General features: G+C 44.7%; 1 protein-coding gene across 2 annotated transcripts in view; it reads left to right on the top strand.

Moving 5' to 3' along the window:
* Positions 1 to 14,312, top strand: part of SCUBE1 (signal peptide, CUB domain and EGF like domain containing 1) — a 204,190-nt gene that overhangs the window by 50,556 nt on the left and 139,322 nt on the right. For both annotated transcript variants that reach the window (XM_087722202.1, XM_087722203.1), the window contains exon 3: positions 2,445 to 2,573. In XM_087722202.1, the coding sequence (XP_087578328.1) occupies positions 2,445 to 2,573 (129 nt within the window). The remainder of the gene's footprint in view (positions 1 to 2,444; positions 2,574 to 14,312) is intronic.

The following is a 14,312-nucleotide window of genomic DNA, read 5'->3' as shown; positions in this document are numbered from 1 at the left end:
AGTAGCCTGCAGTGCTGCATTAAACCACTGTGCCACCTCAGAATGCTGAGGCCATCGAGGTGCCCCTGATAGGAGTGATGTAGAGCTGGCCATGCCCTCCCTGATCACACCGCCCTCACCCTGAGGACAAACACAACCCTGATGCGGCTGTCAATGAAATCAACTTTGACACCCCTGCTCAGTGGTGGGTTTCAAAAATTGTTCGAACCTACTCTGTGGGTGTGGCCTCCTTTGTGGGAATGGCTTGCTGCCCATGTGACCGGATGGGAGTGGCTTGCCGCCCATGTGACCGGATATGAAGATGCCGACGACACTTGTCAGAACCACCTTAAATTACCTCACACACAGCACTGGCATGCATAAGAATATGATGTAAACTTGTTTTTTAAAAGGCAGCTTTGGTTTATGTTAAAACAACTTCAACACATGCAATGTTCTGATTGCACCACAAACGCAGTAGTCATCCTTACCTTTCACAGAGGCACTGAGTTTTATAAATATGAGCATGATAGTGTAGAATAATCATATCCAAGGACCAGGGGTGGGTTTCAAAAATTTTTGGAACCTCTTCTGTAGGTGTGGCCTGCTTTCCGGGTCCACTGGTGGAACCTCTTCTAACCGGTTCAGTAGATTTGACGAACCGGTTCTACCGAATAGGTGCAAACTGGTAGGAACCCACCTCTGCCCCTGCTCTATTGCAACAAAATATGTCTGGTTGTAAGATATGCTGTATACTCCAGTTCTTAATATAGTACATTCCTTCCACAATGAGTGCCAGTAGCCCATCTGCTTTAAACACATTTCCCTTTCCCTCCAAAAAAGACAGACCAACACACCAGGAATGGCAATAGTGAAGTGTGGCCATCCCACCTCTCCATGTTTACAATAATTATGGGAGATACGTTGGGGGCACCCATAGAAAGAATATGACCACTGTCCATTAATCAACTTCCACCTAGCAGTAACCATGAGAAGTGCAGAGCAGTTTTTATTAAGTTATGGGAAGGGTAGGTGTTCTGACTTAGGCTTTACAAAATCATGAAGCAGACTCCTTTTTTTATTAAGCTAAAACCCCTTTTTTTATTAAGCTAATGTGAAATCCTCTCATTCACATCCAGCAAAGTCCCGGCAAACAGTCTTTCAAGTGTGAATTTACAACCACAGACCTTATCAGGCTTGGAGAGCTGCCAGGCCGATATCTTCCAAATGCAATGCTGTACAAGAAAATACTTGGCAAGGAGTCTCTGAGAATCACGAACAAATCTTCACACTAGTTAAATGAACAAATTGTCTCCTGCAAACTCCACTCCCCTTTCACTCCTATTTATTCCCTATGGGAGGGGCCATTCATCATCTACCTGTGTCTTTACTCCCAAGTTGGTCCTTGTTCCTTAACTATTCCCTTCTCCTGGCAGCTCTCTGCGCATATCGGGAACAGGCTCCAGCTGTTCTTCTGCCCCACTGATCTCTGACTCTGAAGGCAGCTGATAACTGTCGGACGGTCCTGGCCCCATATCTTCCTCTGACTCAGAGCACTCATCAGAGCCTTCCCCAGACTCCATGTTCCTCCCCAACCTCCTCACTGTCTGAGCTTGCTACCACCTCTGTTGGCCACTGGCAGGCCACAACAGTATGCGAAAGGGAACAAGTTTGAGAAAGTGCATTTTCATTTGTCAGGAGAACAATCAATCATCAGTTTAGAATAAATATTCCTTACTTTGCTAGAGCAGGGGTGTCAAACTCAATTTCATTGAGGGCCACGTCAGGGTTGTGTTTGATTTTGGAGGGGGGGCTGGCCAGCTTGACATCACTTGTGTCAGGGCCCCCCCTGAATTTTGTTTTCTCTGGCAGAGGCACCATGGGCAGGTCCTTCGCTGTTTCCAGGGTGGTCCCCTGGGCCAGATCTAAGCACCCTGTAGGCCAGATCCGGCCTGCACTGCAGGCCTTGAGTTTGATACCCCTGTTCTAGAGTGGATATCTAGGAAGCTTCAAGTAAGTTCTTCACAGCTGATGATATAGGAGTGTCCACTGGATATCGTTAATAAAATCAAAATAGCTGCCAGAATGGTGTGATAAAAGCGCCATCTTTTTTTATTGCATCATGTCTGTACCCTGCAGACAGCTCAGTGGGAGTATTACAAAATATGCAAGATCTTGAATGTAAAACAAGAATTTATTGAGACCCCACCCAATAATGGCATTTCTGGCTAGATTAAGAAATGAACTTTTATGTATCCTTATAAATGGAAATTATAGCATTTTACCATTAATTGCCTTTATTGTTGATTAGACCCTGGCCATATCAAAATACAGAATGAAACATAAAACGTTATACAACTATTTTAGCATTAATTTTACAATATTCATCAACACTGATTTCTGTTAAATTTGGTATTGTGTGCCTGGCACTAGGCTATTTTTCCTTCTTTTTTTCTTGTTTTCAGACATTGATGAATGTGAAAATGACTTCTACAATGGCGGCTGTGTACATGAATGCATCAATATTCCAGGGAACTACAGGTGTATGTGTTATGATGGCTTCATGTTGGCTGAAGATGGACACAATTGTCTTGGTAAGTCATAGTACAGAAACCTGGAGGTCATATGATATAATTTCTTATTTGTTAGATCCTTCTCAATCCTCTAAGGAAACACAAAACTATCTAATTCCTCTGATAAGGCAATCATCATGATCTTATTCCTGGTTTTAAGTATAGTTTCTTCAAGTATTTGACTAACATTCAGATTAAACTGTGGATCTGGAACTATGATCTAATTGAGTGGTGAGTTCCTAACCGGTTTATTACTGGTTCGCTGAGAGGATGATGTGTGCGCGCACTGATTGCATCACTCACACCCACTGCACGTTGCTGCATATGCGCAGTTGACTGAAAACTGTTCTGCGCATGTGCAGAAACATGCCGGCGATGGCACAAGAGACTGGGGAACTGGTTCAGGGGCGTGGCAGGCTTGGGTCAGTGTTGGTTCCAGTGACCTAGGCTCCCATACCACTACCGGTTTTGCCGAATCGGTCCAAACTGGTAGGAACACACCACTGTTGTAATCTGTGTAGAGTAGGGGTATGGCCGGATCTGGCCCATGGGGTGCTTAGATGTGGCCCACAGGGTCACCCTGGAAACAGCAAAGGACTGGCCTGCAGTAAAATGGCCTTGGGAAGGTCATGGGCATTTTCCTGCCAGGGAAAATGGCCTTGGGAAGATCGTGGGCATCAAAAGCCGTCGCAGCCGAAAACAGAGCTCGGGAGCCTGTTTTCTCTGGCAGAGCACTCGGGACAGTACAGGAACCCCCGACATGAGTGATGTTGAGCTGCCCCCCCCTGCCCCGAGGTCAAACACAACCCTGATACAGCTCTCAATGAAATTGTCTTTGACACCCCTGATCTAGAGGTAGAATCTGTATAGGTATGGAAATGAAGGTGCCTGGGGAATTCTGGGAGTTGAAGTCCGCTGAGCTTAAAGTTGCCAAGGTTGGAGACCCCTGCTTTAGGTGAAACAACTCTTTAGGTGAGGGGTAGGAAACCTTTTTTCTGCCAAGTTCCAGTTGAATATTTATAACATCGTTCACAGGTTATACAAAATTATCACTTTAAAAATTAGCCTGCTATAAAATCTTACATGAGGAGAAGATTTTAATGAGAAAGTTCCTTTTGAAGTATTTTTAATACTTTTTAATGAAGTATTTTATTTTATTAAAAGATTTAAGTATTTAGATTTAAGTATTTAGATTTAAATATGGTAGATCTGTCTCATTCTTTAAAAGAACGAGTAAAATAGAAATGTGTATCCTTCTGCACCTTTTCTGTGTGTTTCTGCTGATTGTATAAAGACTCGTATTGTTAAAAAGAAAAAACACACATACACACACCAGGAATATCATAAGCAAAATCTGCAAATATTTTGGCAGGTTTGGATGATTCAACATTTTACCCATTCTTTTGTGAATAATTTTCTCAGTAGAATAATACTCTGCAATACAATTTTCCCATTAGGGACTGTGTATAGTAATGTTGCAAAGGCAACTGCAGAATGATAATAATGTTTGTAACCAGGGAAAAAAACAGAAATGTCATTTCCATTTAAATTTGTGGAGATGAGGTTGATTTATTACTCACTACGGTTTCTTTCTTAGTCGAGATTTTTTCTTTTTATTCAGATGGAATGAGTTTTATTTTACCTTCTTTGGTTGAGATTCCTTGGCTATACATTTATATTGGATATAGTTCATGTCTGCCCTTGGGGGAAAGCCATTTTTTATTTGACATTTTTATTGAACAATTTCACAAATATGAGAAGAAATGACACTATGGGGGTTTTCAAACCACAGTGAGATTCTCATCTGGTTAAATATAATCCATTTTAACATTGTAATTGCTTGGAACAGCACAAGTTCCTTCTGAAGATTATTACTTGATGTTCTGTTCGGGCAACATAGGATTAATATTTAACTTTGAGAAATGAAGACTTCTCAAGGCCTTAATTTGAAACCAGTAAGTGAAATAAATTTTCTCTTCCTGGGCAGATAGGCTCTAAATCCAAAAGTCATCAAAAAATTAAAAAAAGAAGAAGTAGGAGTCAGAGAAGAGCAACAAAGATGATTAGGGGCAGGGGTGTGTTACTGCCGGCATTACAGCCAGTTTGGCATGCAAAAAAAATTGCATTGGCATCTAAAAAGGTTTGCACTTGTGCACAACATTAAAAAAAGGGGGGGTTAAATTTCTGCAATGAAGATTGTTCTGCATATGTGCAGAACCAAAAATCAAGATGGCGCCGCAACCGATAGAACCGGTTTGGGGGCGTGGCAGGCCGAGTTACTACCTACTCAGCCGAACTGGGCCAAACCGGTAGGAACCCACCTCTGATTAGGGTGCTGGAGGCTAAAACATATGCAGGAATTGGGTATGTCTAGTTTAGTTTAGTGAAAAGAAGGACATGGGGAGATTTGAGGGGCTACCACAAAGATGGGTGGGCAAGACAAGATGCAATGGATAGAAGCTAATGAAGGAGAGAAGCAACCTAGAACTAAGGAGAAATTTCCTAATTTCAACCAGTCGAAAGACTTGCCTTTAGAAGTTATGGAGACTTTCAAGAAGAGATAGGACAGCTATTTCTCTGAACTGTATAGACTTTCCTGCTCAAGCAGGGAATTGGACTAGATGACTAGCAATGTCCCTTTCAACTCTGTTATTTCATGTTTTTCTATGCATAAGGGAAATATTTTCTTACAGGCTCTAGGCAGATTTGCTTGGAGAAAAATAATCCACAGAAACTTATTTCTGCGTGGAGTAAACTTACAGAGAATCAAGGCAGAATAGCAGCAAATTTATGTCTTACTAGTACTGTGTTTCCCCAAAAATAAGACAGGTCTTATTTTTTTTACCCCCAAAATAAGCACTTGGCCTTATTTTCGGGGAGGTCTTATTATTTTTGAGGTGCAGGAGGCGCCAAGTGTGGTCACTTCATGGCTGCTGCTGTGCTGCAATATTTTTGGGGAGGGCTTATTTTGGGGGGAGGGCTTATTTTAGTGCATGCTCTCAAAAGCCCAATTGGGGAGGTCTTATTTTCAGGGAAACAGGGTACCAATGGGTGTTTCCATCCTATTCTTCAAAAACATACCAGTACAAGGTCAAAGTGCCATCAGAGAATTTTTAAAAAGGCTTGACTTACCCTGATTAGTGTCCACAGGATTTTGTCAACCACTGTTTGGAAGAGGTTGGTCATCTTTCAGAATGTTCTTCTCACTTCTTAGCCTAACGTCCATCCCTTACTCTCCCAAGAGATCTCTCATCCAAACTAGATACAATAGCAGAGTTGGAAGGGACCTTGGAGGTCTTCTAGTCCAACCCCCTGCCTAGGCAGGAAACCCTATACCGTTTCAGACAAATGGCTATCCAGCATCTTCTTAAAGACTTCTAGTGTTGGGGCATTCACAACTTCTGGAGGCAAGCTGTTCCATTGATTAATTGCTCTAACTATCAGGAAATTTCTCCTAGGTTCTAAGTTGCTTCCCTCCTTGATTAGTTTCCACCCATTGCTTCTTGTCCTACCCTCAGGTGCTTTGGAGAATAGTTTGACTCCCTCTTCTTTGTGGCAGCCCCTGAGATATTGGAATACTGTTATCATGTCTCCCCTAGTCCTTCTTTTCATTAAATTAGACATACCCAGTTCTTGACCCTACTTAGTTTAAGATTGGCTAAACAGAATTACAAAGTACAAATTTCTACCTTAATGATTATTCAGAAGTGTAGACAATCATTCATTAAGTAAGGACTGACTGCTCCCTTAAAGCAACCAGACATTCATGGATTTGGTCCAGGGGTGGGATTCATTTACCATCCCTACTGGTTTGCAAATGTGAGTGTGAGCGTGCTTACTTCGCTCGCACACGCCTTGATTGCACATGTGCACTGCCTTCTGTGCATGCGCCAGTGGTAGATTTTCATTTTTAATACCGCTTTGCATGTGCGCCGCTCGTGCACATGCACTCACATACATGCGCAACACTTCTGCGCATGCGTACCTCCTACCATTGTGACTACTGGTTCACCCGATCTGGGCTGAACCAGTAGCAACCCACCTCTGGCATGCGCAGTGCTCGCACATTACGTTGGGGCGGGTAGCCGCTGCTGCCCTCCCGCAGCTGCTGCTACCAATTCGCCTGAACCAGAGAGAACTGTCTGAATACCACCTCTGATTTGGTCTGTGCATTATGAATGGATGAGGGACCAGAAAAATGAACCAGGCTTGGCCAAGCTTGAGAAAAATAAGAGAAAGGGAAGTCAATCAATCAGTGGAGAGAGGGGATCATGCCATGGTTTGGCAGGAGAGGCTCCCACAGAGAAGTGGCTAAAAAAAGTCAAGACAGAAGATGTGTTAACTTCAGCATCTTGAGTTGTTGAATCAGATTCTGTGATCAAAGTCTGATTGCCTGGAGGTGACCTTGTTTGGGGAGGCACACAAGATCTGAAAGAGATGTTATTCAACCACAGAAAGATCTAATAGTCAGCCTTCATAGGAATTTGATTTGATTTGATTTATTGCATTTCTATGCCGCCCTATTCCCAGAGGGACTCGGGGTGGCTCACAAACCAAAATTAGGGGGGGGAATACAAACAAGAGGAAAACAACAGACAAACAACTACAACAGTTTAAAAACAATCAACAACCACACAATTCGAGCGGGGACGGGAATTCATCAGCTCCAGACCTGTCGGAACAGCCAGGTTTTAAGGGCTTTGCAGAAAGCCTGAAGAGTGGTGAGGGTCCGAATCTCCACGGGAAGCTCGTTCCAGAGGGCCGGAGCAGCCACAGAGAAGGCCCTCCTCTGGGTGGTAGCCAATCGGCATTGGCCGGTAGATGGAACTCGGAGGAGGCCTAGTCTGTGGGATCTAATAGGTCTGTTGGAGGTAATTGGCAGCAGGCAGTCTCTCAAGTATCCAGATCCAATACCATGAAGGGCTTTATAAGTGACGACTAGCACCTTGAAGCGTATCCGAAGACCAATAGGCAGCCAGTGCAGCTCGCGGAGGATAGGTGTGACGTGGGTGTACCGAGGTGTACCCACAATCGCTCGCGCAGCTGCATTCTGGACAAGTTGAAGTCTCCGAATGCTCTTCAAGGGCTGCCCCATGTAGGAAGAGCTAGTTTGGAAAATCTTCAAAGATCATAAGAACAGTTGTACCTTATGATTCTTGACAAATGTATCATTTCTTTTATGTACACGGAGAGCATATGCACCAAAGACAAATTCCTTGTGTGTCCAATCACACTTGGCCAATAAAGAATTCTTTTCTATCCTATCCTATTCTATTCCTTTGCCATTGTAATAGATTTTAGAAATGACTTCGAATTTAACCACAAAAAAACATTTTATGGAAAATGAAAGGTTCATCATTCATGATGAATAACTGGATAATACATTTTATCATGAAAGGAAGACAGTGTTTTTCAAGTGGGGTCAAAAAACCTTACTTATTTGCCTTCCTCCACTCTTTAAAAAAAGGACCAGCTCAATCCTTCTCCAAACATCAAGAAAAAATTAGATTTACACTTCTGGGGGGGAAAAATCATTTCAGAAACTGCCAGATGTGAAATGTCAACAAGTTGTAGCATTAATTGATTTAAGATTACACAATCACTGCCCTGATTACAGAAAGCAATGTTTCCTTTTCTTCTATTCTGGATGTTTAGCTTTGTTTTCTTCTCTTTGGACAGCTGGTTACAACATGTGGATCATAAGAACCCCAGATGTATTTTTCTGTTCCTGATATTTGTTGTCTCTACATTACTCAACAGCTCAACTAAGTTTTTCCCCCTACATTAAAGCACTGATTATTGTTAACTGAGGCTAAACAAATTTTAGAAGGCTTTGTGTGCTATATAAACACAAAATATTTGTGAGGAAATGATGAAATTGGTTCCTTGCTTGATTTTCCTTCTGTTTTAATACTTTGTTCCCGTCTGGTGCTTGTTCTGTAGGCACAATTTCAGAATTTGTGATTCTCATACCTTTTCAATTCTACCTCAGTCTAAGTGCATGTGAAATGACCCACAAAATGAAACCTTTCCAGTTGTAACTCTGTAGAGCAGGGCTCCCCAACCCACAGTCCATGGCACGGCAGTGGGCCACGGCATGCCCGAAACTCGGCCACACAGACAAGTGAAGCCCTATTCATGGGATGCAGGCAGCATACGAATCCACGCCCCCTCCGGTCCACGGAAAAACCTCTCTCCACGGAACTGATCCCTGGTGCTCAAAAGGTTGGGGGCCACTCAGTGGTGGGTTTCAAATCCTGTTCCAACCGGTATGGTTGGAATGGGGCCAGTGGCATCCTCATGGACGCACGCAGCACACGCATGCGTCTTAGCACCTCCACGACACTCCACAATGCTCCAGCTGCTCTGCGGAGCGTTGTGCAGGCGCTGTATGCACCATGCACCTGTGCGGAAGTGTAGAAGCCTTTAAACACTGGTAAAGAGCTGGGGGGGGGCCTCTGGAGCACCGTAGCGGAACAGTATCTGGTGCTCTGGGCTGGCTCTGGTATTCCCATACCGGGGTGTACCGCCTGCAACCTACCACCGGGGCCACTGCTGTAGAGCTGTGAACAGTCTGTTTTTCCATTGGCAGAATTTTTGCTTCATCTACCTCAGATGTTTTAGCATTGTATTCACGGGGCCTTAAATGGGAATGGTGACATGATGGCTTCAGGAGCCCCCTTGTCAGCAGCTGTAGCAAAAGCAGGTGTTGCATATCATCTGAGCTGTTTTAACTCTTTGCAGATGCTTGTTTGGTTCTAGATACACAGGGATCGAGGTGAAGGGGATGGGGATAACACTGGGAGATCAGTTTCTCCTTTTCTGGAGAAGAGAACCGCCCAGCTGCAAATTACCTTGCTGAGTCTTGGATTCTCTCTCTCTCTCTCTCTCTCTCACACACACACACACACACACACACACACACACACACACACATTATGTTGTGAATGCAGTAGGAGCCATTTCTCTTCTTTCACTTTTATGTGGGTTGGTTTAATTGTATCATTCCACACTTTTAGCAACTTTTAGCATCCTATTCATAGTGGCTACTGGTAGGCATTGCTCAGAATGTACTCATTTCAACAAAGTCAGAGCATTTTAATGGGAAACATGCCTTCCTGGCTGCACTTGGGGAAATGCTATCCTTTCACCCACATAACCTCCAAGTCAGGGGTGAGATTCAGCAGATTCTGACAGGTTCTGGAGAACTAGTAGGGGAAATTTTGAGTAGTTCGGAGAACCGGTAAATACCCCCTCTGGCTGGTCCCAGAGAGGGGTGGGAATGGAGATTTTGCAGTATCCTTTCCCTGGTGTGGGATGGGAATGGAGATTTTGCAGTATCCTTCCCCTGGTGTGGGGTGGGAATGGAGATTTTGTAGTATCCTTTCCCTGGTGTGGGGTGGGAATGGAGATTTTGCAGTAACCCTTCCCTAGAGTGGGAGGGAATGGAGATTTTGCAGTATCCTTTTCCTAGTGTGGGGTGGGAATGGAGATTTTGCAGTATCCTTTCCCTGGTGTGGGGTGGGAATGGAGATTTTGCAGTATCCTTTCCCTGGAGTTGGGAGGGAATGGAGATTTTGCAATATTCTTCTCCTGAAGTGGGAAGGGAATGGAGATTTTGCAGTATCCTTTCCCTGGAGTTGGGAGGGAATGGAGATTTTGCAATATTCTTCTCCTGAAGTGGGAAGGGAATGGAGATTTTGCAGTATCCTTCCCCTAGAGTGGGGAGGGAATAGAGATTTTGCAGTATCCTTCCCCTGCCACACCCACCAAGCCACGCCCACAGAACCAGTAGTAAAAAATGTGCATTTCACCACTGCTCCAAGTTGTTATCAAATGTAACAGAGGAATCAGACCGTGGCACCTTCTTTTTAATAATTGCTCAGATTTGTTGGTTGGTTGCGGATAGCAACTAATGGTCTGAAAGTATTTTAAAGACAAATGGAGTGTATTTATGTATTTTGTACATAAATGGGTACAAAAATACAACATTATGTATTTTGGAAGGTGGCTACCAGTGGTGGGATACGACTGGTACACCCTGGTACAGGTGTACCGGTGCCTGCTGGGAGCACCAGGTACCGTTCTGATACTGTGCTCTGGAGGGCCCATCCACCCTCCCGCCTGCCCGCCCGCCCGCCCTCCTTACCTGTATTTGATTGGGGCTTACACGCACGTGGACGGAGCTGCCAAGCAACTGGAGTGTCGCGGAGCATCACAGATGGTAAATACACATGCGTGCACTATACCAGTTGCAACGGGTGGCTATGGTGGCATTTTCCTATGGCTGCTGCAGAACCTGCAGTAGTTTGAAACAGAGAATGGATTGAATTGGATTCTTGCATTAACTTCAAAATTGAGCACAAAATAATTAGCCGTCTTCTTAGGTGTGTTCTCAATTGGGCAGCTGTCAAATTATCATCCAGATGATTTAAAACTAGTTTAGGGGATTAGCAAGTAGAAATGGCTACGTTGAATTGCTCTGGCCATGAAGGACACTTTCTATTGAAATCTTTACTGCAGATGTGCTGATATTTCCTGTGGCATGCTGTATGCCCCAAGTACAGCAGAGAAATCCATATTTGGTAGTCATGCAGGGGTGAAATGCTACCAGTTCAGACCGGTTCGCCCGAACCAGTAGTAAAAAAAGCTAACGGTTCGCCCGAACCGGTAGTAAAAAAAAATGCTACCAGTTCAGCGAACTGGTATTTCCTACAATCAGTGTGATTTATATTAGCTAGAAAGCAGGATTTCCTGCTTTCTAGCTAATCTAAATTGCATGGCACAGCGGATTCCCCCCCTCTGTTTTACTTACCTTTCAGGGTCACTCAGTAGCAGGCTCCACCCACCCGCCCGGACGTTATCATGTCCGCTTTTGACGCTCTGCGCATGCAGAGGTGGCGCGTGTGAGCAGAGCAAGCAAGCGTGCTCACATTTGCGAACCGGTAGCGAAGGTAAGTAGATTTCACACCCGTGGGCCATGTTTTCCTGGAAGCGGCAACTTGCTCCAAGTTCCAAGCTGATACAGATCTTTCACTGATCCTTTTACCACAGGCTGTAGGTACCTCCAAAGGTTCAATTGTCATGAGAAGTCTTTTAAAGAGAGAAGGGCATCCCAAAGAGTTTGCCCATGGACTTGTATTTTCTCTGTGGAAAGCTGCGAAGGATGCCATAGAGTTATAACTTTCCCCAGAGTGGGATGGTAGAAGGGCAGTTTTCCCATTCTGTAGAACTCTCTCAATAAATGTATAAATGTTGTGCTCAAAGCACAAACAAGTACGCAAGAGAAAATGTATTCATTATGCAGCGTTCCTTGCTTTGAACCATGAGTTATTTACAAATGAAATACGGTTTGGGACTTTATTTACAGAACTTTCTTATTAGTATACATAGTAAATATTCATTTATTTACTTATTCACTAGGCCACTCTAGCCTAGAGATGCTTACAAAACGCCATCCAGTAAAAGTGCTAAAAACAACAGAAATTAGAAACAAACCAAAAGAAAAGAAAAAAAACACTCGAATTGCAGTTGCAATAAACTGCACCAAAGGAATAAACAAACAAGAGGCCTACCTCATCCCTAAATTCCCCACTCCAAGCTTTTGGGAACAGCCAGGTCTCAGTCATTTTCCAGATGTTTAGCCAGAAAGGAACCTGCCCAACTTCAGCAGGGATGGGTATCAGCCAGAGGTGGGTTCCTACCAGTTCGCACCTATTCGGTGAACCGGTTCGTCAAATCTACCGAACTGGTTAGAAGAGGTGCCACCAGTGGACCCGGAAAGCAGGTGACACCTACAGAAGAGGTTCCAAAAAATTTTGAAACCCACCACTGGCAAGGATCTTGTAACTTGACAGCTTTAAGACTTGCATGCTTCAATGCCAGAGTTTCTGAATAGCTACTTGGACCGACCTAAGTACTAATTCATAATTTCATATCCGGTCACATGGGCGGCAAGCCACTCCCACAAAGGAGACCACACCCACAGAGTAGGTTCCAACAATTTTTGAAACCCACCACTGGTATCAACGTTCCGAATAACGTACCCATTGAAAGCATAACACCGAGGCAGGTAGATTCCTCAAAGGACATGTTTATTGGGTACATCATATCGGCAGAGCCGGTGAAAACCAATTCTGACACTTCCCACTGTTTTCACCTAATTAAAAAAATAAGACTTCCCTCTCCCATGTGTCACCGGTCACGTTGTCCATTGAAGATGGAAGGCAGGATCCTCTCCTCTTTCCATAGCCCCCTGTTTTAATGACCTTGGTTCCCACAGGAAAACTTTTTATTTTGACTGTTGCCGAGCTATCTAATTCCCCCCTCCCCTTCCCGTCTCAGGCTTCGTGGCAACTATGAGGCAGTGCAAGATGGCTTCAGCCAGGTTTGCTTCAGAGTTGGCAGAGGGGGGTGGGGAGTGGGTGAGCAGGAATGCCATTCCAAAGAAAGGAGATGGAGAATGAAACGTCTCATCTTTGGCCTCCCTGCAAAGGACATTCTCTTAAAGACCTTAATGGAAGGGCAGAAACCAGGAGAAGTTGACAATCCCAATGATAACCAAATGCAATGCCTCTGGCCATGATGGCGAATCGATGGCAAGGGTCCCACAGGTGGCACGCAGAGGCCTCTCTGCCGGCACATGAGCATTGCACTAACTCTGTCGTGTATGTACACGTACCTCCTGCCGACCAGCTGATTTTCAGGGCTCTGCCACACATGTGGGAGACATGTGTACATACATGGGGGTAGGGGGCGTCATGCGCCCCCGTGCTCCATTTTTGGTTCCAGGAGGCTTCAGAGAGTTCTGCTAGGCCCAAAATGTGCATGCACAGAGGCAGGCATGAGGGAACGCATGCATTGCCAAAGGTTAGCCATCACTGCCCTATGCCCATGATGGCGAAGCTATGGGATCCATACCACAGATGGCATGCAGAGCCCTCTCTCACCCCAGCTCAGCTCCACCATGCATGCATGCGTGCCTCCTGCTGGCCAGCTAGTTTTGGGGTCTCTGCACCGTATGCAGAGGGGCAGGGTGATACATGGGCATGTGAGGGGGGCCATGACCTGACAAAAGCGCGCCCGACAACAGCACACTGACAAAACCGCAGCGATAAAACCGCGTCGTTGACAGCGTGCCCACAAAGGGCAAAACTAGGTCTTCTTTTGTCAAAAAAAGGGCACGCATAACCTTTAGGAGGCTTATAGAGTGTTCCTGGGGGGAATGGGTGGCAAAACGAGCAAAATACGGCCTGTTTTTCACTCATTTCTGCCCTCCCCATCCCCCAGGAGCACTCTGGAAGCCTCCTAAACGTTATGCATGGCCATCTTGGTGAAGGAGCAGGGTTTCAGGAAGCCAAAAATGCTGTATTCAGTGTATAAGATGCACCCAGATTTTCACCCTCTTTTTTGAGGAAAAAGGGTGCGTCTTATACTCTGAAAAAATACAGTAATTTAGTTATATTCTTAAGAAATGGTGCACATACAGTACATAGAAGAAACTTTATATTTTCTGAACAGGTCAGATCAGTAACTCAAAGAATATCATCCTTACACAGTTTTAGAAAGTTCACTTGTCTCTCTATCCATAAAAACAGAATAGCTATGAAAAGGTTATTTCATGTGTTCCTCTATCTGCTGTTGTGGCCCGCCAGTGGCCAGCAGAACTGGCCTCAGAGTCATATAGTGAGGAGGTTGGGGAGGACCATGGGCCTGTCCTGGAGGCTCAGGAAGGCTCGGATGAGGGCTCTGTGTTGGAGG

Source organism: Thamnophis sirtalis, unplaced genomic scaffold, assembly GCF_051295495.1.
Source record: "Thamnophis sirtalis isolate CommonGarterSnake01/CBP01778 unplaced genomic scaffold, rThaSir2_p1.2 scaffold_9, whole genome shotgun sequence".
Lineage (NCBI taxonomy): Eukaryota > Metazoa > Chordata > Lepidosauria > Squamata > Natricidae > Thamnophis > Thamnophis sirtalis.
The sequence above is the reverse complement of the archived record's forward strand: the minus strand, read 5'-3'. Positions and strand labels throughout refer to the sequence as shown.